This window comes from Oryctolagus cuniculus, chromosome 1 (assembly GCF_051225735.1).
Source record: "Oryctolagus cuniculus isolate XC-2025 breed Fujian yellow rabbit chromosome 1, ASM5122573v1, whole genome shotgun sequence".
Taxonomy (NCBI): domain Eukaryota; kingdom Metazoa; phylum Chordata; class Mammalia; order Lagomorpha; family Leporidae; genus Oryctolagus; species Oryctolagus cuniculus.
Genome location: NC_142867.1, coordinates 13,351,021 through 13,377,764, shown reverse-complemented (window position 1 = coordinate 13,377,764; position 26,744 = coordinate 13,351,021). Strand labels below are relative to the sequence as shown.

Below are 26,744 nucleotides of genomic sequence, written 5' to 3'. Positions count from 1 at the left end.
ATTGACATGTCTATAGACAGTGTGCATTGTTTCATTTCATCAAAGTATATATTTCAAGATTCTCCATGAAGGAAGTCATGATCCTAAAGATGACATTTAGTATATGAATTTTCTGTAGGGCTCCAGACTGTTGAAGAGGAGATCCTTAGAGATCCCCTCTTCAGATTTTAATGTTCATGAATTTGTAAACTGCAAGCTGAAAAATTTAATGAGTTGCCCAACATTGCAATTCTGAAATTGAAAAATCTACCAGTTCAGCCTTTCCCACATCAGTAAATTCTCAGATGTCTCTGCTGCTAATGTGCTCAAACTGGTCCACACAATTTTACATCTATAGTCACTGATTCTGCTCAACAAATTTGTAAGGTTGAATAACTGTTCCTTTCATTTACATTGTGTGTTTGGTGACTATATTTTTATTTATACAGTTGTTCATTGACTTGTTAGACTTTGGACACAGAGTGGTTGCCAAGTCCAGTGGTCTTTTACTCAATTCACAATTACTCATTGTCTTTATTGATCCAGTGTCAGTTTTTAAGTTTCACAGCAAATTTACTGAAAATTACATACATAGTGGCTTTGGTGAACTAATGGGGTAATATATAGTCAACAAACAAAATTCTGAGAGTGAAGGCAATGCACCGTATATGGAGTGTGTACTCTGGAAAGAGGTGTAGGTCAACTGAACATTTAAAATATAGGAATCACTGGTCCTTACCTTAACTTTCTTGGCTCAGATTTCCTTCAACTTCATGATGAAGATGATAATGAGATCTACCTCAAGGTGTTTGTAAGAGTTAAATGAGAGTACACATTAGGAAAACACACTAGGTAAAATGCTGGATGTTTAGCATGGCCTGACAGATGCTATTATCATTAGGATGGTATGTTGGTCCCTATGTAGTTTGAGAAAAGTAAATGGCAACATGCAGGGCTTCAGGTGTGCATGAGGGTCAAGTTTGAAGCCTCACTCTTCAGTATGCACTTTTTCTGCATATGAAGTCCACTAACATTTTATGTGCCCTCTAAAAATTTGGGCTTTCTCTATATGACTGACTGCTCTTTACACCCATTTCATGCCATTCATTTGCATAACACCTACCTTGAAATGTGTATTTTAGTCTGACTGTAAATTGCCTATTTTTTCTCATCCCATTGTAGTATCACAGATACCAAAGGTTGAAATTCCATAGTTTGTGAGTTCCCTTTAGCTTGCAGATCTGTTTTGCTGGAAAGCTCAGAGTTGAAAATTTATTTCAATCTTTTCTAGTGTCAGAGTAGTGTTTTAAATTATTTATATTTTAATATTTTGTCACTGTTGGGAGCACGTCTATTTTGTCGACGGCCCTTCCCTCTTCTTATTCCCTTAACAACTTCTCTTTATCAGTCTGATTATACTGATTTGGAACACCTGAATGTACATAATCACTTTGATCATACACTATTAAAAACATTGAAATTCTACCATTTGCATCAAAATGGATGCAACTGGAGGATATCATGTTAAGTGAAATTATCTGGATACAGTAGTAAAAGATATGGTGTTTAAATCTCTAGCCAGAAGCAAACACACTGAACACCTAGTGAATTAAGGACTCACCTACACCATCTTTCTGTGAACAATTTTCAGAAGTAGCATAACGATGTTTCATAAGTATCACAAAACATTCCACTGATGAAATTTAATATTTATTATCCAACTTCAATTCATTATTTTATAAAAATGTTTACAACTTCTGTTTTCATATTCAAATTGTAGTAGGCTGGCACCGTGGTTCACTAGGCTAATCCTCCGCCTGCGGCGCCGGCACACCCGGTTCTAGTCCCGGTCAGGGCGCCGGATTCTGTCCCGGTTGCCTCTCATCCAGGCCAGCTCTCTGCTGTGGCCAGGGAGTGCAGTGGAGGATGGCCCAAGTCCTTGGGCCCTGCACCCCATGTGAGACCAGGATAAGTACCTGGCTCCTGCCTTCGGATCAGCGTGGTGCGCCGGCCGCAGCGCGGCAGCCGAGGCGGCCATTGGAGGGAGAACCAACGGCAAAGGAAGACCTTCCTCTCTGTCTCTCTCTCTCACTGTCCACTCTGCCTGTCAAAAAATAAAAAAATAAATAAATAAAAATAAAATTGTAGTAGGCATGCTGCCTCTCTACTTTAGCATCAATTACAAATTATCTAAAATTGTATATTCAATAATATGTTTACCTTGTTCTTCGAAAATAAAAAGTCTTTTCTGAAAGGTAGATAAGAAATTCATTCAGGGAATAAAGCATAAATATTGCAGAGAAACTCTTCTGCAGGTAGTGGTTAAAAGATTCTGAGGTTTCTAATGCAGTAAATATGAAGGTATAGACACTATTAGACATTCAGGTCATGACTGTACTATGCATTATTTTAATGTCCTTGAAATGAAATCACGTAGAGTCACATGGGGCTTCAGAAGGTAATGAATGCGAACCATTAGGGAATGGTGGAGACATGGAGCTCTCTGGGGGTGTCGCCCATGAGGACATCTACAGCTCCTCATGCCACTTTCCTAGGGAAGAAGCAATTAAACTACCTGCTGGAACTACAATCAGTATATCAAGGGTGCAAGCACATTCTTGGGTTATTTATATTATTTCTTGATTCTTTCATTTCTAATTAACATATGACTTACAAACAGTTATATGCATACTTTTTAGTGCATATCTCTTAAAATTTGGTCAAATATATTTTCATGTTACCACTACCATGGTCAAGAGTAATTAATGTTCTTAAACTTCTTTGTTATCAACCTCTTCTCCCATCTACTGATCTTGAAAACACTCAACTCTTTTTATCCACATGATTTTTTCTTTGCAAGAAAATCCTGAACCTGAATTTTAAAGCATGTCCAGCTCTGGCCCATTTCCCTTGGTATAGTTCATTTGAGGTTTATTCACACTGTTACCTGTTATCTTTTTATCTGAAATTTATTCCTTTATATGGACTTTACATTTTTTCCCATTCCCCGGCTTAGGAATATTTATGTTATTTCCACTGTTTGGTGAAAACAAATAAGGCTGATTTCATTACACATTTTTCTCCAAAGTTCTGTGTGTGAATATAGACTTTCATTTCATTTGATTAAATACTGAGGAAATGCTTCCTAACTTATTCTGTAGAGCCAAAATCACGTATACCAAAAGTTAGACAAAAACATTAAGGAGGGAAAATGATAGACCACTATCCTACTTGAATATGCCAAAAACTGTTAACCAACCAAATCAGTGAACACATTAGCATATTTGTAAACCATCAACGTGGAGAACTTATTCCAAGTATGTAAAGGCACTTCCATAAGAGAAAGCAATCAATGTAATAGGCAAAATTTGAATATGATGAAGGGAAAATAGAATCATCTTATCAACCCAGAGTAAGCAATTGCTAACATTTTACATTGTTTCTTGGCAAGAACTGCCAAGAACTCATAAATGGATCCCCATAAACAACAAAGAACACTTTTATGGCTTCACAGACAAGTTAGAGAGGATAGTGGAAAATGAGCAGGAAAAGTCTTCAAAATAGAAGGTGGATTTGCAGTCTTTGCCAGGTCACGCCTACCTGGAATAGACAGTTGTGCCTATCATGTTGTTGCACTTGCAGAGTTTCCAGCACCTTATCTTCTTAAAAAAAACCAAGGCACAATTTGAAGATCTCAACTGACTTATTGGGTAGAACAGAAAAGTTTGGTTGCACCTGGAAATTTATGCGGTGAAGAGGCAGCTTAAATTGCCATGATTTTCCCCCTTTTTGGAAGTTTCAGAACTGTCAGAACAACAATTATTTCTAGAGTTGCAGAAGAGAATATTCTCTTCAACAAACAGTGTGGGGAAGGCACTGTGGCTTGGTGGGTAAAGCCGCTGCCTGCAGTGCCAGCATCCCACATGGGCGCCCTTTGAGTCCCGGCTGCTCCAGTTTTGATCCAGCTCTCTGCTATGGCCTGGGAAAGCAGTGGAGGATGGTCCAAGTCCTTGGGCTCCTACACCCACGTGGGAGACCCAGAAGAAGCTCCTTACTCCTGGCTTCAGATGGGTGCAGCTCCGGCCATTGTGGCCAATTGGGGAATAAACCGGCAGTTGGGGGGCCTCTCTCTCTCTGCCTCTCCTTCTCTCTCTGTGTAACTTTTCCTTTCCTTTAATAAATCAATAAAACTTAAAAGCAACAAAAAATATTGCCCTGATAAGTGGAAATCCATGGGCAAAACAAGTGAAGATGGATCCTTCCCTCATACCACATATGAGTGACCTAAATCTAAGAGCTAAAATCATAAAAATAATAGAAAGAACATGGAAGGGTAAAGACTTTGTAACCCTGCATTTGGTAACAGCTTCTTCAACATGATACCTAAAGAAAATAGAGATGACTCGGACTTCATCAAAATTAAAAACATTTATTTATCAATAGGTGTTGGAGTCTAAGAACTGTAGGTAATCACATAGAAAGTAAAAATATGGTTTTGGGTATCAGTGGATGAGAAGGGCAGTGGGGAAGGAGGGAATGGGAGAAGTTAGTTAATGGGTACAAGCTTTTATTTAGTTAGGAGTAAGAAGTTCTGAGGTTCTGTTCTGTGGAGTAAAGATAGATCATACTAATTTACTGTGTTTATCTATCAAAAAAACTAGAAGATAAAATGTTTGGATGTTTTCACTATAAAAACTGTTAATTGGTTGAATGGATAAATATATTTATGCTGATTGGATATTTAACAATTGATACATGTAATGAAAAATCACATGCTTCAAAAATATGCACAACTTTTTACATCATAATTTTTAAATAAATTTTTTTAAAAAACATGCCAAAATAAAACAATAGGAAAATATATTTCAAATAATATCTATGATAAAGGCTAAATATTCAAAAAACAAAAAATCTCTAGAAGGCAATAACAAAAAGACATATAACCAATTTAAATATGGGCAAAAGATTCAAGTAGATGCTTCTCAAACTATATTTACAAAAATTCAATAGACATATGAAAAGATACATTTTATCAAGGTAATTAAGGAAACTCAAATAAAAACACACAAAGTAATACTTGACAACTACTGGGATAACTGTCATGAAAAGAAAACCACTGACATATGTTGGTGAAGATATAAAATTAGAATCTTGGTAGGAATTTAACATGGTATAGCATCTGTGGAAAATGGTTTGGCTTTTCTTCATTAAATTAAATTAGCATGTGATTCAGACACATCAGTACTAACTATACACTCAAAGATTTGAAAGCAAATACTCAAATATTTGTATATGGTACTCACAGCAAGTTATTTGCAACTGATAAAATATAAGGAATCCCAAAATGTTTATATTTTGAATGAATAAACAAAATATAGTATGTCCATCCAATGGAACATTCTGCAGTTGGAAAAGACATAAAATACTGATTTTTGCTACACTATTGGTGAGACTTGGAAACATAATGATAAATAAAAGTAGCCAGGCAGAGACAAGTCACATATTATACAACAATTTATATAGGAAACATTTAGAATAGGTGAATTGACAATACCAACAAATTAGCGATTACTGGGGAGAGGGAGCAAGGGGGAGTGGACAGTTATGTAGTAGTTGTGGATCTGCTCTGAGGGTACTAGAAATGTTTCAAAACTCCACAGATGTGATAGTTGCACATCCTTGTGAACACACGAAATGTCACTTTGTTGTACACTTTGAAGCAGTGAATTCTACATTTTGTGAATTTCACATCAATAAAAGAATCCTGGCAGAAGGCCAGACTGTAGTGATGCACAGACTTTTGAGAAAGCGATACAATCATAGAGGCAGAGATGGGACTTAAACAACCACAAGCTAAAGAGTGCTGACAGCCCCTAAAGATGAAAGAAACCAATTATCTCCTAGAAGTCTCAGGGGAGAGCTGGACTTTCTTTTTTTCTTTTTTTTTTAAAGATGTATTTATTTATTTGAGAGGCAGAGATAAGGGAGAGACACAGAGAAAGAGAGATACATTTTTTATTTTTATTTTTTAAGCTTTATTTTATCACTCTTATCAAACACATCTGAAAGCATATCAGCAGTGTATGTTATTGATAAGTCAGTTTACAACAAAACTGAAGAAGGCAATTGTGTTTACAGAAAAGGTTTCAGCAAAAAAGTATGCAATACAATCAATTGAAACGCAGTGTTCATACTTTCTAGGTATATAGGAAAAGTGGAAAATAAAAGTCCTTTGCTACTCAGCAAGAAAAAAAAATAGAGGAAAATACTTGAATGGAAACCAGAAATTGGGGATTTGAGCAAAGTACTCAGTACTGACACATATCTACATTTGTAGTCCCACTTAGTTATTAAAAATAAAGAAAAAACCCTCACAAATAGTAATACATCACAGAGAACCATAGTGCCAAGAAATGCCAAGACCAATATGCAATTGAAACTGGTAGAAATGTTATAAACAATTATTCACTATGCATTGTAATATTCTTGCAATTCTGAGGTGAAGGTAAACCAACAGGAGATAACACTCCTTTAAACTGGCTTTGGTTTAAGTGATCTTTCACATTTGTTTCTAGTCACACCTTATTAGCAAAAACATAGCAATTACATGCTACAGAGGGAAAATAGTAATCAATATAATATTTACAACCAATCACTGCAGTGCTGACATAGGAGGCCATAAACTGTTAAAGTTCATTGATTATAACTGGATCCCTAAGCATGCTTAAAAGATAGCAATGATGAAGCCCTTTTTGGGAAAAAACAATCCCTTCTACTCCAGATTCAAAACTATTAAAAAGGATATAAAGGAATGTTACACTATTTAAGATTTTTCAAAAACAATTACGGATGAAAGAGTAAATCCCGTTGGAAAATATGATAGCTTTACACTCTGCAAAGTCAATTATCTACAGAAATGCAGCTTAACTTTTCTATTATAATAAATAAACACTAGTTAGTTCCATAAGGTGCTGTAAATTCGCAGCTAGTGCACACTAATGCCACTCACTGTACCCAAAGTGCAAAGGGAAATACATGAACAGTGATGAACACCAAATACACAAAAGCTGAAAATTCAAATTTTTATTTGAAAAAATAAGGCTGAGTGAACATGGATATTTAATCTGGTTTCATAAACTCTTAATTATTTTCTGGGGAACCAATAATGAGGAATGTACAGAAAAGGCAATATTTCTATGTTACCAGCACCAATCCTGGATTTTAAGAAATAAATATAATTTTTAGACCATTAACTACATGGAATATTACTAATATCAGTAAGGGAGTGGTTTCCTTCCACTCGTCTCTAATTTTTATATCACTTATCTTTCTCCTCCTCACTAAGACCTGACAGTCTTCTGACAATCCATGCTAACAATTCAGCCATAGCTAATTTATTAACTACAGAGATTCTGTGTCCATGCTGCAGGATTTCAGAATACCTCACCGCATTTGATGTTACACACTACACATTCGCTGTCCTGATATCATGATTATCACGAAGGGGAGGCAATCTAGAAGAGGAGGGCAATTCCAATGTGGGATAAAAAAGGGACTACAAATAATCCTTGTGGACAATCAAGAGCACAAGGTAGTGAGTAGCTCTGATTTCTACATAGGAGTTTCTCAAAAAGAAACAAAAGAAAAGAAAATTTCCAGCCCCCCCCCCGAATGTGACTTATTTTCATTATACGAAGTAGTATAATAAAATAAGCTCCACTCTGCACAGCAAGGATTTATGGTCACATAAGGCAAGTTAAGATAGAATGTTTTTCTGTGCCCTTAAAGCAATACACCATGACCAGATGTCATGGAACCTACATGGCCTTCAAAAAAGCCATCCATTTTCTCTGGCTATTGTGGCACCATCCCAATTTTTTTTTTTTTATCTTTTATTTAATGAATATAAATTTCCAAAGTACGTCTCATGGGTTACAATGGCTTTCCCCCCCATACCGTCCCTCCCACCCACCACCCTCCCCTTTCCCACTCCCTCTCCCTTTCCATTCACATCAAGATTCATTTTCGATTATCTTAGTATACAGAAGATCAGCTTATTATACCTTAAGTAAGGATTTCAACAGTTTGTTCCCACACAGAAACATAAAGTGAAAAATAATAGATGATTTTTTTTAAATGATGATGAAATCAGATCAGACCTATTGTCATGTTTAATCCCAGTGAGAGTCAAGTTGGGAATTGATAGTTTCTTTTTTTTTTTTTTTTTTTTTTTAACAGAAGATCAGTTTAGTGTACATTAAGTAAAGATTTCAACAGTTTGCACCCCCATAGAAACACAAAGTGAAATATACTGTTTGAGTACTCGTTATAGCATTAAGCCTCAGTGTACAGCACATTAAGGACAGAGATCCTACATGAGGAGTAAGTGCACAGTGACTCCTGTTGTTGACTTTACAAATTGACACTCCTGTTTATGGCATCAGTAATCTCCCTATGCACCAGTCATGAGTTTCCAAGGCTATGGAAGCCCCCTGAGTTCTCCGATTCTTATCTTGTTTAGACAAGCTCATAGTCAAAGTGGAGGTTCTCTCCTCCCTTCAGAGAAAGGCACCTCCCTCTTTGAAGACCTGTTCTTTCCACTGGGATCTCACTCACAGAGATCTTTTTGCCAGAGTGTCTTGGCTTTCCATGCCTGAAATACTCTCATGGGCTTTTCAGCCAGATCCGAATGCCTTTAGGGCTGATTCTGAGGCCAGAGTGCTATTTAGGACATCCGCCATTCTATGAGTCTGCTGAGTATCTCACTTCCCATGTTGGATCACTCTCCCCTTGAAGGGAAATAATACTTAGGCAATCACTCATTAAGTTTCCCATGAATTTTGGCATTTATGGTGCCACAAACACAACTGCCATGAGTATGACAACTCTGAAAAGCACAAATAAAGGAAGCTGAAAACAAGTCTGCATAAGCAGTACAAGGAACAATGAAAGTGCTGACCTATAGGAAAATGAATAAAAACTTTGTATGAGGAGAACAAAGGTTGTGTAAACTGTATACCTTATATCTTGAATTAAGGACACATTAATGACCTTCTATAAAATATAAAGTTTCCTAAATGCACTCTGTGGTTTATAGATTTCTTTTACAGCCCATTCCTCCTATAAAATTATAGCAAAAATAGTTAAAATTATTTACCATCATATTAAATATCCATAGTACTTGTCAATTGCATGCCACTGGATGAATATACTGGTTATTATACAATTTAAAAAAGTGAAAAACATTTGGGGGAGGTGGCTAGAATATCTAACCTGTTATATTTTATGGCATCGGGAAGAGAAGAAGCTAACCTAAAACAAAGAAAAACCTTTTAAAATCTGGGGTATTCCAAACACTAAAATGTCCATGTTCTCTAAGATTGAGAATGTAATTTATTGAAATATACCACAAGAGGTTCAGATGAGTGCACCATGATGGGAACTCAGTATTTCATCATCACTGAGAAGGGTTGTAAGTAACAGTAGCTTGAAAGACTACCATCTCAAAATACAGGTGATTTGTTGAGCACCTTAAGAAATGAGAATTCTTTTGACCTTTTGTGACCAGGGACTTGGTAAAAATGTTTTAAGTTATTCTAGAGAGCTCCAGCTAGAGTAATCAGATTTGAAAAAGGAACCCAACATTAAAAATGGAACTAGATCCAAGGAAGAATTAAATTCTGCCAGGTAATTCTGGCTTCTCCATCATATATAATGTAGGAACAAAATCAAATTTGAATAGTTTCATGCGAACAAAAATGGCAAATCAAGGACATTTGGGACTTTATTATATGACTCCAAATTATCCCAAGAAAAAGGTAGAGGGTGTAATTAATTATCACCATCTGAGAATCTTGCATCCAAATGAGTTTCAATAGTTTCCAGGAAACACAAGGCACTTGCTTAAATCTCTAACTACTTCCATATCCACTTTAATCCAGACCAAAAGTCAAGATGTGATTCTATCTGTATCATAATCTGAATGAAGCCATCCAGCATGTACCCTTGCATAAGAGTCCAGGGAAAACGTGGTTACTGGGTGTCTCTCTCACTTCCTCACCCATTAACTATTCTATTCACTATCAGTTTTTATGGTGCTGATTTTCACTAAATTATAAAAAATAAAATGCCATGCTGCCAAGTATAACTGATAGAAATTATGTAAGATAGGCCTAATTTAATAAAGTTGGAAAATAAAGCCTAAGAAAGTGATGCCAAAATGATAGTCACTTTTGATAAATGAACTTAAAAGACCCATAAAAGAACATCTGATGAGTGTTCTAGCTCAGCCTTCAATTTATTCCAGAAAAGTAACTGATGCCATTACCAGGCTGAAAGTCCAGTATAATAAAATAAACACAAGCCTTATACCCATAGTTCCTACAACTCTCCCTACCTACATGGAAGCCATATTTCTGGAGGGTTAATTTAACATATCTCAGCACTCTCTATCAGCTAAATTACCAAAATGAAGGCAACACTTCTCTGGATCATAGTAAAGAGAAAGATCAGAAAAACTGTTTTTGTTCTAAAAGCAACCACAATTTTGGCTCAAAGTATAGCAGAAAAGGAATTTCTCTAAAGAGAGTTGCTATAATGATGGCCACAAAATAAGGAAGACATCCAGTGGTATTAAAGGCAGATCTCTTATTGCAAGAGGATAAATTATGTTTAATTCCTCTAAAATCCAGCCAGGACTTACTTTTAGCTAGTGCTATCTCTTACTGAGGCATCAAACTCTACTTGCTGCCCTCCTCTAGTTTTGATAATGGCTAGCTAGCCACCTTTCCCAAATGTATTTTTAAAGGATTAAAGATTTTCTGTAGAATAATCAATTTACCTGACTTTTCTGAGGGCAAAATATGCTGCAGCAACACCATGAAACAATGAAGAATAAAGTGGGAAGGGGAGAGAAGGAAGCACATGTATCAATTCAAGAAAATAAAAACTACCTGAGATAAAATGTTCCTAAAAGAGAAGGGCTTAAGTGATATGAATTCTCACATCTTTATCATGTTTCTCAATTACAAAATTTCTAAGTTTTCAGTAACTTAAGGGAATCAAAATCGCCACAAACATATTTCATCCCCAAAGAATCACTTCATCTTCTGGTAACATTTAGTTCAAGTTTAAGAAACATTAAGATTAAACTTCTGAAAATATCAGAGAAGGAAAGAAAATCTACAAGTGTCATCTTTGGTTAAATGGGATAAGAGCTATAAAAGGACAATTTAAGTGATAGGAGGCATCTTTTTTCAACACTGAGGGTTTAATATAAAATATTGAATTCAATGCATGATTACTTGGGCACATCAGCTATTCCCTCAGTTCCCTAAAACTCTAGTTAGCATCTTCTGTAATAAAATTTGATAAACACTACACATATGTATAAATACATCAACAATAAGATGATAAAAGAATGCTGTTAAGTTCAGCATCAATGCTAGCAGCATACTACACAACCAAGCTCTGAAGCCTGGCCTGACTGCAGTTTTTTGCAATGATTTCTCTTTTGGGAGGAGAGGGAATAAGAAATGGGGGAAAGGTAAATATGCTAACTTAGAATACTTGTCCTTAAAAAGAATTCATTTGTATTCTGTGTTCATCAGTATGCAAGTAAGGACCTGGTGTTTTTCATCACCACAGAAGCTGTTGCCCATATGAACATTTATCTTTTAGGACAGCCTAGGTCTTCACATTACTGGTTCAACTCTTGAATTTTGACTTGAAAACAAATCAGGAAGTTTGAAATCGAACTCAGAAAGCTCCAAAATAAAGAATAACAGTTCTTCCTTCTAAGGGTACATATTGAAGACCATGCTACAAGACCCTTTGGTAATTCATAAGTCAGCCTCATTATTCCAATTTTGGCTTTATAATAAATATTAAGGGAGAGTCCTGAATAATTTGATAATAATAATAATAATAATAATTAAAAGTAACTAAAATAGTGATTGTTTGATTAGAGTGAAATCTTCCTTCTCTAAGATGTAAATTCTGATTGGGCTCTTGGTAACTTGCATGACACATACAAGGAAAGATTATATGCGGAGGCTTTCAGCAGGGAAAGATATAAAGGACTTTTATCTTAGGAAAAAATTAATAAATAGAAATATCATTCAGGCAATGAAACAGAAAAAAATTCATAACCTGTATACAACTTGTCTTTTTCTTGTATAATCAGTGCTTTATAAAGTTTTCCTAATTTTTATATCTTTAAAGACAATCCATCATAAAGTAACAGGAATCCATAATTATAATTCTTAAAACCATGTAATCAATCTGTGTCCATGAACTCATGACTCATTAGATTGCTATGAATCCTTTTAAAAATTCTTTTAGTTTTTCTTCCTTTCTACTTCCACTTTATTCTATCAATACTTGTCTTAATTTCCTGTAGTCAAAAGCCAAACCACTTGGGATATAGTTCCCTTAGCTTCCCTTCAGCTTAGGATAGAGGCAGAAAATGAGAAAGAGGATGAGAAAGGGGAAAGAAAAGGCGTGGAAATGGATGAGAGCCAGAGACAGAAAAAAAAAAAAAAAGAATCCTGATTATCCCCCTTATTTGTTTCTTTTTCTCTTCACAGTGCATCTAATTTTTTTTTCTTTTGAATCCACCTTAAATAACTATCATAGTAAGCAGAAACACATTTTGGGAAATCTTTTAATTGTCACAGGAGATTCAGGACAACAAAGATGAGCCAATCCAGAGTATAAAGTCTAAAATAGATTGAAGAATGGGGTGATTCACATGTAGCAAAAATTTTGTTCCAATCACCTTGAAGAGTTTCAATGTAACTCCAGTCTAGACTCCAATTTGTTCTGTGCCTGAGAGAGACCTTCTATCAGCTGGTTCATTCTGCAAATGGCCACAAAGGCCAGAATTGGGTTGATCTGAAGCCAGGAGCCAGGAACTTCCTCTGGATCTCCCATGTGGTTGCAGGGGCCCAAGCACTTGGGCCACCTTCTGCTGCTTTCCCTGGCCATCAGCAGGGAGCTCAATTGGAAGTGGAGCAATTGAGACTAGAATGTGAGATGCTGGTGCCACAGGTGGAGATCTAACCTACTACACCACAGCATTGGCCCTGACCTTTCTCATTCTATGTTTTAGTTCAACAAAATTGATTTCAAACTTGTAGCTCTGAGAACTTGTCCTATATAAAAAACTGTATTAAAATGAAATTCAGAGACATTGACATAGGCTAAGAATTCTTGGAAAAGACCACAGAAGTACAAATAATGAAAGCCAAAATTGACAAATGGGATTATATCCAGCTGAGAAGCTTCTGGCCTGCAAAAAAAAAAAAAAAGAAAAATGATCAGGATCCAATGTTGGTGGGAATGTAAACTGGTACAGCTACTGTGGAATACTGTATGGAGGTACCTCAGAAATCTGAAAAGAGACCTACCATATGACCCAGCCTTCCCACCTTTGGGAATTTACCCAAACCAAAACAAATCAGCATATGAAAGAGATCTGTACCCTGTTTCTGGCAGCTCTGTTCACAATGGCTAAGATATGGAATCAACCCAGATGCCCATTCAACTGAAGATTGCATAAGGACATCATATATATATATATATGTAAATATATAATTATACTTATATAATTATACATACACTAGAATACTGTAATGTGCAAAAAATAGATGCAACTGGAAACCAAAATACTTAGTGAAATAAGCCAGTCCCAAAACATAAATACAAATACATATGTTCTCTCTGATATGTAGTAACTAATAGAATACTTAAAAGCTAATCTATAGGAGTGTTATTAACACTTTGAGGTGTGATGATTTTGAATAGCCTTTGTCTTGACTGTTGAAGAACAGTTTTATTTTTCTTCATAATAATTGTTAAACTCTTTACTTAGCTTGGGGTTAATCTTATGAGTATAAAATTATCAGAAAATAGATCTTTATAAAAAATAAGAATGGGAATAGGAGACAGAGGAGGAAAACATGTGAGTGTATGGCAGGAAAGAGGGTAGGGTAGGAGGAATCACTATGTTCCTAAATTTGTATATATGAAATTCTTGAAATTTCTATATCTTAAATATTATTTTTAAATAATAATGCAACTATGGACTTCCGCGGCTCGAGCATGGCCTACTAGATTTTATCACAGGGATAAACCTGATGTCCCAACTCACTTTGGCCTGTAGGGTTGTCAAGGAGTGGAACACCCAGTTAGGCCCATGAGCCTAACTACTTTCATGCATACCTGTGTTCAAATTGCCAAGACAGAGCACCAACAGGAAGCTGGCAGCAGATTCTAGTTATCCCTTAGCTCACTCCATGGATGGAGCAGTCTCATGGGGCTGCGAGTTGAGCCCCTGCTCCTTGTGACTGTCGGAATCTTGTGTGCAATGACTGTGTGAATTCTGTGCACAATAGGGAATGGTGGGGGTAGCTGGTTCTCTGGGAAATCATTATTTCTGGTTATGGGCTTAGAGTTCCCTGAGTACCCAGGGTGGGTCATTGCAGAGGGTTCCTTGTTCACAATGAAGACTGCACACATCCTTTGCATGGTTAAAGGTCCTGTGTGGGTGGTGTGTGCAGCCACTGTAGGCTCATCTGGGACACTGAGTGCCTCATCAGAAGAGAGGTGAGACGGATCACACCAGCCAGTGTGAATATCCCTGCCCCTGCTGACAATAGAGCACATCTATCATGCCCAATTCAGTGACCCTGGGCACTTGGCCTCACCCCAGGGCAATGACTGGGGCTCTATGGCCCCAACCAGCACACAACAAAGATGAATGCAGACTGAAAGTTAAAGGTTGGAAAAAGATATTTCATCCCAACAGAAACCAAAAAAAAAAACCAGGTGTAGAAATATTAATATCAAACAAAATAAACTAAAGATATGTTAAAGAACTTAAAGGGAGACTTAGACTCCAAGACAATAGTACTGGGGGACTTCAATACTCCACTCTCAGAAATAGACAGATCAACAGGACAGAAGATCAACAAGGAAACAGCAGATTTAATCGACACTACAGCCCAAATGGATCTAAAAGATATCTACAGAACTTTTTTTTTAATTTTTTTTAAATTTTTTGACAGACAGAGTGGACAGTGAGAGAGAGACAGAGAGAAAGGTCTTCCTTTTGCCATTGGTTCACCCTCCAATGGCCGCCAAGGCCAGCGCGCTGTGGCCGGTGCACTGCGCTGATCCGATGGCAGGAGCCAGGTACTTATCCTGGTCTCCCATGGGGTGCAGGGCCCAAGCACTTGGGCCATCCTCCACTGCACTCCCTGGCCACAGAAGAGAGCTGGCCTGGAAGAGAGGCAACCGGGACAGAATCCGGCACCCTGACCGGGACTAGAACCCGGTGTGCTGGCACCGCAAGGCAAAGGATTAGCCTAGTGAGACGTGGCGCCGGCCTCTACAGAACTTTCCATCCTACACATAAAACATTTACATTCTTCTCAGCAGTGCATGGAACCTTCTCTAGGATTGACCACATACTAGGCCATAAAGCAAGTCTCTGCAAATTTAAAAGAATTAGAATCATACCATGCAGTTTCTCAGACCACAGCGGAATGAAGGTGGAAATTAGCAACCCAGGAATCCCTAGAGAGTATGCAAACACATGGAGATTGAACAACATGCTCCAAAATGAACACTAGGTCATAGAAGAAATCAAAAGAGAAATCAAAAAATTTCTGGAAGTAAATGAGGATAACAGCACAACATACCAAAACTTATGGGATACAGCAAAAGCAGTGTTGAAAGGAAAGTTTATATCAATAGGTGCCTACATCAAGAAATTGGAAAGGCACCAAATAAATGAGCTTTCAATGCATCTCAAGGATCTAGAATATCTGCAGCAAACCAGACCCAAATCTAGTAGGAGAAGAGAAATAATTAAAATCAGAGAAGAAATCAACAGGATTGAATAAAAAAAATTACAAAAATTCAGCCAAACGAGGAGGTGGATTTTTGAAAAAATAAACAAAATTGACACTCCACTGGCCCAACTAACTAAAAAAAGAAGAGAAAAGACCCAAATCAATAAAATCAGAGATGAAAAAGGAAATGTAACAACAGACACCATGGAAATAAAAAGAATCATCAGAAATTACTACAAGGACTTTTATGCCAGCAAATAGGGAAACCCATCAGAAATGGATAGATTCCTGGACACATGCAATCTACCTAAATTGAACCAGGAAGACATCAAAAACCTAAACAGACCCATAACTGAGACAGAAATTGAAACAGTAATAAAGGCCCTCCCAACAAAGAAAAGCCCGGGACCAGATGGATTCGCTGCTGAATTCTACCAGACATGTAAAGAAGAACTAACTCCAATTCTTCTCAAACTATTCAGAACAATCAAAAAAGAGGGAATCCTCCCAAATTCTTTCTATGAAGCCAGCATCACCTTAATTCCTAAGCCGGAAAAAGATGCAGCATTTAAAGAGAATTACAGACCAATATCCCTGATGAACATAGATGCAAAAATCCTCAATAAAATTCTCGCCAATAGAATGCAATAACATATCAGAAAATCATCCACCCAGACCAAGTGGGATTTATCCCTGGTATGCAGGGATGATTCAATGTGCACAAAACAATCAACGTGATACACCACATTAAGAGACTGCAGAAGAAAAACCATATGATTATCTCAATAGATGCAGAGAAAGCATTTGATAAAATACAACACCCGTTCATGATGAAAACTCTAAGCAAATTGGGTATAGAAGGAACATTCCTCAATACAATCAAAGCAATTTATGTAACCACAATAAGGTTTCACCTCAGCCTGGTTAGAATGGCTCACATACAAAAATCTGCCAACAAAAGATGCTGGAGAGAATGTGGGGAAAAAGGAACACTAATCCACTGTTGGTGGGAATGCAAACTGGTAAAGCAATTATGGAAGACAGTCTGGAGATTCCTCAGAAACCTGAATATAGCCCTACAAAATGACCCAGCCATCCCACTCCTTGGAATTTACCCAAAGGAAATTAAATTGGCAAACAAAAAAGCAGTCTGCACCTTAATGTTTAATGCAGCTCAATTCACAATAACTAAGACCCGGAATCAACCCAAATGCCCATCAACAGTAGACTGGATAAAGAAATAATGGGATATGTACTCTCTAGAATACTATACAGCAGTCAAAAACAATGAAATCTGGTCATTTGCAACAAAATGGAGGAATCTGGAAAACATCATGCTGAGTGAAATAAGCCAGTTCCAAAGGGACAAATATCATATGTTCTCCCTGATCAAAGATAACTAACTGAGAGTCAAAAAGGAAACCTATTAAAGTAAAATGGACACTATGAGAAATGATGACTTGATCAGCCCTTTCCCTGACTGTTGATGAACAACTTAATACCTTATCCCTTTTAGTATTTTTTTTTTGGTTGTTATACTTAATACTATTGGTTGAATTCTGTAATTAATACACAGTTTTTCTTAAGTGTTGAAACTTAACTGAAAACTGATCCTTGTTAAATATAAGAGTGGGAATAAGAGAGGGAAGAGATGTACAGTTTGGCACATGCTCAAGCTGACTTGCCCCAAATGGTAGAGTTAGAAACATACCAGGGGATTCCAATACAATCCCATCAAGGTGGCATGTACCAATGCCATCTCACTAGTCCAAGTGATCAATCTCAGTTCACAATTGATCATAATGAAAGGACTAAGAGTCAAAGGGATCACATAAACAAGACCAGTGTCTGCAAATAAATACTAACTGATAGAATCAAAAATGGAGAGAACCATCCAACATGGGAAGCGGGATATACAGCAGACTCATAGAATGGCAGATGTCCTAAACAGCACTCTGGCCTCAGAATCAGCCCTTAAGGCATTCGGATCTGGGTGAAGAGCCCATGAGAGTATTTCAGGCATGGAAAGCCAAGACACTGTGGCAAAAAAAAAAAAAAAAAAAAAAAAAAAAAAAAAAAAAACCACCTAAATGAAAGATCTCTGTGAGTGAGATCCCAGTGGAAAGAACAGGTCATCAAAGAAGGAGGTACCTTTCTCTGAAGGGAGGAGAGAACTTCCACTTTGACTATGACCTTGTCTAAATATGAACAGAGTCAGCGAACTCAAAAGGCTTCCATAGCCTTGGCGACTCATGACAAGTGCCTCAGGTGATTACTGACACCATAAACAAGAGTGTCAATTTGTTAAGTCAACAATAGGAGTCTCTGTGCACTTACTCCTCATGTAGGATCTCTGTCCTTAATGTGCTGTACATTGTGATTTAATGCTATAACTAGTATTCAAACAGTATTTTTCACTTTGTGTTTCTGTGTGGGTGCAAACTGTTGAAATCTTTACTTAATATATACTAAATTGATCTTCTGTATATAAAGATCATTGAAAATGAATATTGATGTGAATGGAAGGGGGGAGGGAGCAGGAGAGGGAGGGTTGCGGGTGGGAGGGATTTATGGTGGGGAAAAGCCATTGTAATCCATAGGCTGTACTTCAGAAATTTATATTCATTAAATAAGTTAAAAAATCATTATATAGTGTCCCAGTCCTTCTTTGTCTCTTTTAATAGTTTTTGTGTGAAAGTCTATTTTGCCTGAAATTAGGATGCCCAGACAAGCTCTTTTTTAAATTTCTTTTAGCAGGGTTTATTTTTTTCCATCCTTTCACTTTCAATCTGCATGCATCTTTGTTGGTAAGGTGTGTTTCTTGTAGGCAGCAAATAGATGAGTTTCCTTTTTTAATCCATTTAGCCAGTCTCTGTCTTTTAACTGGGGAGTTGAGGCCATTTACATTCAGTGTGACTATTTTTAAATACCATCTTTGCTGTGCCATGTTTCCTTAAATAGTGATGTTGATGTATTTTGGATTTCATTTGCACTTTTGCTGGGTCATTTTCTGCATTCATCTTCTTTTGTAGCAATGTTCCTGTTTCTGTGTTTCTGTTTGTAGCACATTCTTGGGCATCTTTTGTCAGGCTAGGTGAGTTGTTACAAATTCCTTCAATATCTGCTTGTTATGGAAGGTCCTTATTTCTCCTTTATTTACAAATGAGAGATTTGCAGGGTACAGTATTCTGGGTTGACAGTTTTTTTTCTCTTAGGACTTGGAATATGTCTCTCCATTGTCTCCTAGCCTGCAGGGTTTGTGATGAGAAATCTGGGGTGAGTCTAATTGGGTTTCCTCTGAATGTGATTTGTCATTTCTCTCATGCACATATTAAGATCTGTCTTTGTGTTTCACTAAGGTGAGTTTTCTACTATGTGTCATGGTGAAGTTCTTTTATGGTCATGACTATTAGGAGTTCTGTGTATTTCTTGTACTTGGATGTCTCTTTCTATCTCCAAATTGTGGAAGTTCTATGTTTCTTGTAGGCAGCAAATAGATCGGTTTTGTTTTTTTATTCCATTCAGCTAGTCTGTGCCTTTTAACTTGAGAGTTGAGTCCATTAATGTTCAATGTGACTATTGCTAAGTAGTAACTTTGCCCTGCCGTTTTCCCAAAGATATTTTCTAGTATATGCTTTGAGCTTCCCATGATCTTTTACTGGTAGGTTTTCTTCCTTTACCTTCTTTCATATTGATGGCTGTGTTTCTGTGTTTCTGTGTGTAACACATCTTTAAGCATTTTTTGCAGGGCTGGACGAGTGGCAACAAATTCTTTCAATTTCTGTTTGCTGTGGAAGGTCTTTATTTCACCTTCATTCACAAATGATAGCTTTGCAGGATATAATATTCTGGGCTGGCAGTTGTTCTCTCTTAGTACCTGGGCTATATCTCGCCATTCCCTCCTAGCTTGTAGAGTTTCTGATGAGAAGTCAGCTGTGAGTCTGATTGGAGATCCTCTGAGAGTAATCTGACGTTTCTCTCTAGCACATTTTAGGATCTTTTCTTTATGTTTCACTGTGGTGAGTTTAATTACAACGTGCCGTGGTGAGGGTCTCTTTTGGTCGTGTTTATTAGGGGTTCTATGAGCTTCCTGTACTAGGATGTCTCTGTCCTTCTCCAAACCTGGGAAATTTTCTGCAAGTATCTCACTAAAAAGGCCTTCTAATCCTTTCTCCCTCTCCATGCCTTCAGGAACTCCTAGAACCCGAATGTTGGGTTTTTTAATAGTATCCTGTAGATTCCTGACAATATTTTTCAGATTTCTAATTTCCTCTTCTTTTCTTTGGTGTGACTGTATACTTTCCTGTGCTCTGTCTTCTAAGTCCAATATTCTCTATTCTGTCTCACTGACTCTGTTTTTAAGGCTCTCTAATGTGTTTGTCATTTGATCTATTGAATTCTTCATTTCATTATGATTTCTCATCACTATCACAGTTTCATGTTCTACTATTTGCTTCATTTCATTTTGATTCCTCCTTAATATTTCATTTTCACAAGAGAGATTTTCTATCCTGTCCAGTAAGGATTTCTGTAGTTCAAGATTTTGTTTTTGAGAACTTCTTAATGTTCTTATCAATTTTTTGAGATCTGCTTCTTGCATTTCTTCTATCTCATCATCTTCATAATCTTGAATTGAGGTGTCTTGTTCATTTTGGGGACATCATAGTGTCTTCCTTATTCTTGTTTCCTTGGTTTCTGCATTTGTTGTTTGTCATATTGGAGATATTCTTTGGTTTCTTCACTGTAGTGGTTTTTCTCGTTATACTATGAGTCTAGATTAAGTGGATTGTCTGCTTTTGATGGATCCTTAGAGGCTGTGATAGGTGTAACCATAGAGCTCTGTTTGGTTCTTCAGGGTTAAGGATGTGCCAAATGTGACTCACCCAGGTTGTTTCTCTCTCTCTCTCTCTCTCTCTGTTTTACTCATAAGGGAAGTAATTCCACACAGCTGAGTGGAATTGAGAGTAGTCGACATATGCAAATCAATCAATGTGATACATCACATTAACAATTTTAGATCAAAAACTATATGACAATCTCAATATGTACAGAGAAAGCATTTGACAAAATACACCACCTTTTTCTGGTGAACACTCTAAGCAAATTGGCTATAGAAGAAACATTCCTAAACACAATCAAGGCAATTTACGACAAACCCACAGCCAGCATCATATTGAATGAGGAAAAGTTGGAAGCATTCCCACTGAGATCCAGAACCACACAAGGATGACCACTCTCACCATTGCTATTCAATATAGTACTGGAAGTTTTAGCCAGAGACATTAAGCAAGAAAAATAAATCAAAGGGATGCAAATTGGGAAGGAGGAAGTCAATTATTCCTATTTGCAGGTGACATGATTCTATATACAGGGGATCCAAAAGACTCCACTAAGAAACTATTAGAACTCATAGTAGAGTTTGGTAAAGTAGCATGATATAGAGTCAATGCAAAAAAATCAGCAGCCTTTGTATACACAGACTATGCTATGGCTGAGAAAGAACTTTTAAGGTGAATCCCATTCAAAATAGCTACAAAAAAGTCAACTACCTTGGAATAAATTTAATCAAGGATGTCAAAGATCTCTATGATGAGAATTACAAAACATTAAAGAAAGAAATAGAAACAAAAAATGGAAAAATCTTCCATGTTCTTGGTTTGGAAGAATCAATATCATCAAAATGTCCATTCTTCCAAAAGCAATTTACAGATTAAACGTGACACCAATCAAAATATCAAAGACATTCTTCTCAGATCTAGGAAAAATTATGCTGAAATTCATTTGGAGGCACAGGAGACCTCAAATAGCTAAAGCAATTTTATACAACAAAAACATAGCTGGAGGCATCAGAATACCAGTTTTCAAGACATACTACAGGGCAGTTATAATCAAAACAGCATGGTACTGGGACTGAAGCAGATGGATAGACCAATGAAATAGAATAGAAACCACAGAAATCAATCCAAACATCTACAACCAACTTATAACTGACCAAGAGGCTAAAACCAATCCCTGGAGCAAGGACAGTCTCTTTAACAAATGGTGCTGTGAAAACTGGATTTCCAAGTGCAGAAGAATGAAGCAAGACCCCTACCTTACACCTTACACAAACATGAATTAAAGATCTAAATCTTTAGAGAGCATCATAGAAACCCTGAAAGATATTGGCACAGGCCAAACTTCTTGGAAAAGACCCAAGAAGCATAGGCAGCCAAAGCCAAAATTAACAACTGGGATTACATCAGATTGAGAAATTTCTGTATGGCCAAAGAAACAGTCAAGAAATTGAAGATGCAACCAAAAGACTGGGAGAAATTATTTGCAAAATACGCAGCTGATACAGGCTTAATAACCAGAATCTACAAAGAGATCAAGAAACTCCACAACAACAAAACAAACAACCCACTTAAGAGATGGGCCAAGGACTTAAACATTTTTCAAAAGAGAAAATCCAAATGGCTAACAGACTCATGAAAAATGTTCAGGATCACTAGCCATCAGGGAAATGCAAATCAAAACCACAAATGTGGTTTCACCTCACTTTGGTTATTATTGCGGCCCTCATACAGATATCAACAAACAAAAGCTGACAAGGATGTGGGCAAAAAGGTACCCTAATCCATTGTTGGTGGGAATGTAAGCTGGTACTGCCACTATAGAAAACTCTATGGAGATATCTCAAAAATCTAAATATAGACCTACCATATGGCCCAGTAATCCCACTCCTGGGAATTTACCCAAGGGAAATGAAATCAGTAAAGAAAAGAGCTATCTCCACCTCCCTGTTTATTGTCACTCAATTCACAATAGCTAAGACGTGGAATCAACCTAAATGCTCATCAATCCAAGACTGGATAAAGAAATTATAGGATATGTACACTATGGAATAGTACACAGCAATAAAAAAGAAATCCAATCATTTGCAACAAAATGGATCAATCTGGAAAGCTTTATACTTAGTGAAATAAGCCTGTCCCAAAGGAACAAATACTATATATTATCCATGAACATGTTCTGTGAGAACTTAAAGCACATCTAAAATGAATGCTGTAGAAGTGAAATTGACACTTTGAGAAACATGAGTTGAACAGCCTTCTTCTTGACTGGTGAGGAACAGTTTTTTATTTTTATTTCGATTTTTTTTTCTTTTTTCTTTTCTCTTCTTCATACTATATGTTGAACTCTTTACTTAACATAGAGTTAATTATATGTCAATTGAAAATAGATCTCAATAAAAAATAAGGGGTAGAATAACAGAAGGAGGAATAAGTTTGTAAGTGTAGAGCTGTAAAATGGCATCCTAATTGTTAAAGTGATCAAATTAAGTGTTGAAGTGAACATGTACATAAGATTAAGTGTTAAGGAAATCATATAAATAGCATCAAGTGCCTGGTAATAATAATAGAATTAAAAAGGAGGGACTGTCCAACATGGGAAGCAATCCACACAGCAGACTCATAGAATGACAATCACTTTAAGTAACACTCTGACCTCAGAATCAGCCCTTCAGGTATTGCGATGTGGTTGAAAAGCCCATGAGAGCAATTCAGGCAGGGAAAGCCAAGACTCTGTGGCAAAAAATATCCTACGTGAAGGATCCCTGTGAATGACAACCCAAGGAAAGAAAGGACCTTCAAAGAAGGATTTACTTTTCTCTGAAAGGAGGAGAGAACTTCCACTTTGCTTATGGCCTTGTCTAAATACTGATGGAGTTTGTGATCACAAAAGGCTTACATAGCAATAGCAGCTCGTGGCTAGAGACTCAGGTGACCACTGATGTCATAAATAAGACTGTTAATTGTTAAATTAACAGCAGAAGTCACTGTGCACTTACTCCCCATGTAGGATCTCTGTCCTTAATGAGTTGTTCTATGAGAACTAACTGAAAGTTAATTAGTTCTCAAACCGTACTTTTTATGTTGTATGTGTGTGTTTGTGGGTGAAAATTGTTGAACTCTTACTTAGTATAGAGTTGTTCTTCTGTAATAAAGTTAATTAAAAATGAAGCTTAATGAAGAATGGTGTGGGAGAGGGAGTAGGAGGTGAGATGGGAGTGTGGGTGGGAGGATGGGTATGGGAAGAAAAAACACCCAATTCTTGAAGTTGTATGTTTGAAATTTGCATTCATTAAATAAAGGTTTTAAAAAATAATAAAACTTGTTCTCAAAGATTTACTTCTTTTTAGTGTATTAAATGGAGGATATTCTTATGTCTCGTAAGTTATAGTTATGTCTAAGTGCTCTCAAAAGAAGTTTCATTCTTGGTTCTTTCTTAAAGTTAATTAAGTTTCCCAAAAAATGCTAAAAAAAAGGAGTGAAATTAACTTGAAGATTCAATGACTTTGAACAGTGCTTGCCTCAACTGTTGAGGAATAGTTTTTTTAATATAATTTGTTGAACTCTTAATATAGAGTTAATTATCTCTGTATAAAGTTATTTCAAAATCAATCTTAGTTAAAAATAAGACCGAGAACAGGGAATGGAGGAGGATGAGGGGTGGGAATGTGAATAGGAGGGCTCGGCTCTTATGGTAGGAAGAATCAGTATGTTCATAAATTTGTATTATGAAATGCATGAAGTTTGTATTCCTTAAATAAAAGGTTTCTTTGGGGGAAAAAGTGCACACTGGGGCTGGTGCTATAGTATAGTAGGCTAAGTTTTAGCCTCTGTTGCCAGCCAACAAGTGATTGGGCCCCTGCACCCTTGTGGGAGACCCAGATAAAACTCCTGCCTCTTGGCTTCAGATCTGCTAACTCTGGGTGTTTTGGCCATCTGGGGACTGAACAATCAGATGGAAGACCTTTCTCTCTGTCTCCTCCTCTCTCTCTGTGACTCTGCCTCTCAAACAAATACATAAAATCTTTTTACATGCATACTTTTATTTATAACACTATCATATTTCTTCTCAAATTAAAATCTTAGAATATTTATTCAAGTAAAACAAAAAACAATGTTAGTCCCATATGTGTGATGGTATCCTAATTAATTATTTAAATTTTTTGGCAATAGCCTCATTCCATATACTTCTGGCTAATTTCCCACTCCCATGTGTACAGTACCCAGGGGTCATGTGCAGGCAATTTTGCTCATGGGCTTGTTTTCATCCCTGCTTTACATCCTTGCTAGTACTGGCATAAGAGAGAGAAAATACACATAGAAACAGTGAATAAATAAAGTCTCCTCCTTTTACATACATATACAACCAACACATTTTATATTTCATTTTAGCCATTCTGAACAAGGGATTACAAATCTGTCACTGTGTACATTATTTCTAAAATATAGAAAAAGTAAAGATTTATATTATATTATATTATATTTTGAGGAAGTAAGAATATTACTTCTATAATTTGAATCTTATGTGGGGCTTAAGATCTTATTAGGTGCCTGGAGAAATTCAGAGAGGAGTGAAACTTGGTTATTCTGCATCCTACAACATTAGAGTCACAAACCAATAGACAGTTTTGCCTTCATAACAACCTTTTTAAAGGCACGCTTCACTTCCTTGTTCCTCAGGCTGTAGACAACAGGGTTCAGCATGGGGATGACCATGGTATAAAACACAGACACTATTTTGTCTGTGTCCATAGAATGACTGGAACTGGGCTGCAAATACATGAATATAAGCGTCCCATAGAAAATGGAGACTGCAGTGAAGTGAGAAACACAGGTGGATAGAGCCTTCTGGTACCCCGCAGCTGAGCGCATCTTTAGGATGGTGATAAAAATGAATGTGTAAGATATCAAGATAACAAACAGAGCAGAACAAATAACAAAGCTGTCTGCATAAACAAGAACTATCTCACTAACATGTCTATCAGAGCAAGAGAGAACCATGACTGCTGGAACATCACAGAAGAAGTGGTGGACCACATTGGACTTACAGAAAGAGAGACTGAATGTGTCTCCAATGTGGATGGAAGCATTCAGGAAACCCCCAGTGTAGCAGACTGTGGTCAGACAAGCACATACACTTCTTGTCATGATGGTGGTATAATGTAAAGGTTGACACACTGCTACATAGCGGTCATAAGCCATTAATGCCAAGAGAAAATTTTCCACACTGGCAAAGGTTGCAAAACAGAACATCTGGGCAGCACAAGCATTGTAAGAGATGACTTTGTTTCCCATAAGGAGACCAGCTACAACCGTGGGAGTGACTGCTGAAGAGTAGCAAACATCCACCAGAGACAGGTGACCAAGGAAAAAGTACATGGGAGTGTGGAGACGAGAGTCCCAGAGGATCAACACAATCATTCCCAGATTCCCAACCATATTGGTGAAGTAAATCAGAGTGAATATTATAAAGAGGAGGACTTGTAGTTCAGGGGCATTGGTTAGCCCCAGGAGGATAAACTCTGTCACATCTGTCCTGTTCCCCATCAATGTTGCTTGAAACTCAGAAGATGCCCTGTAGCAATGAGAAATAAGAGAGCAGAATATAGGACAGATTCCAATGGAATTGACATGTCTATAGACAGTGTGCATTGTTTCATTTCATCAAAGTATATATTTCAAGATTCTCCATGAAGGAAGTCATGATCCTAAAGATGACATTTAGTATATGAGTTTTCTGTAGGGCTCCAGACTGTTGAAGAGGAGATCCTCAGAGATCCCCTCTTCAGAGTTTAATGTTCATGAATTTGTAAACTGCAAGCTGAAAAATTTAATGAGTTGCCCAACATTGCAATTCTGAAATTGAAAAATCTACCAGTTCAGCCTTTCCCACATCAGTAAATTCTCAGATGTCTATGCTGCTAATAATTCTTCTAGATAATTTTCCATCTGAATTCACTGATTCTGATCAACAAATTTATAAGGTCAACTAGTTTCTCCTTTAATTTAGATTGTGAGGCACCTGAGAATGAGGAATGTATTTTTGTTATAGAAGTATTCCTTGGCTTGCCAG

General features: G+C 37.0%; 1 protein-coding gene across 1 annotated transcript; it reads right to left on the bottom strand.

Annotated features, from left to right (window-relative positions):
• Positions 1-25,279: 25,279 nt before the first annotated feature.
• LOC100345055 (olfactory receptor 5B3) lies at positions 25,280-26,218 on the bottom strand. The gene has a single exon (XM_051854326.2). The coding sequence runs from the start codon at positions 26,216-26,218 to the stop codon at positions 25,280-25,282; it is 939 nt and encodes a 312-aa protein (XP_051710286.2).
• Between the last annotated feature and the right edge of the window lie 526 nt (positions 26,219-26,744).

What these genes read in the sequence shown, in the direction of transcription:
- LOC100345055 (XM_051854326.2), bottom strand. Translation starts at nt 26,218, where the DNA reads ATGGGGAACAGGACAGATGTGACAGAGTTTATCCTCCTGGGGCTAACC.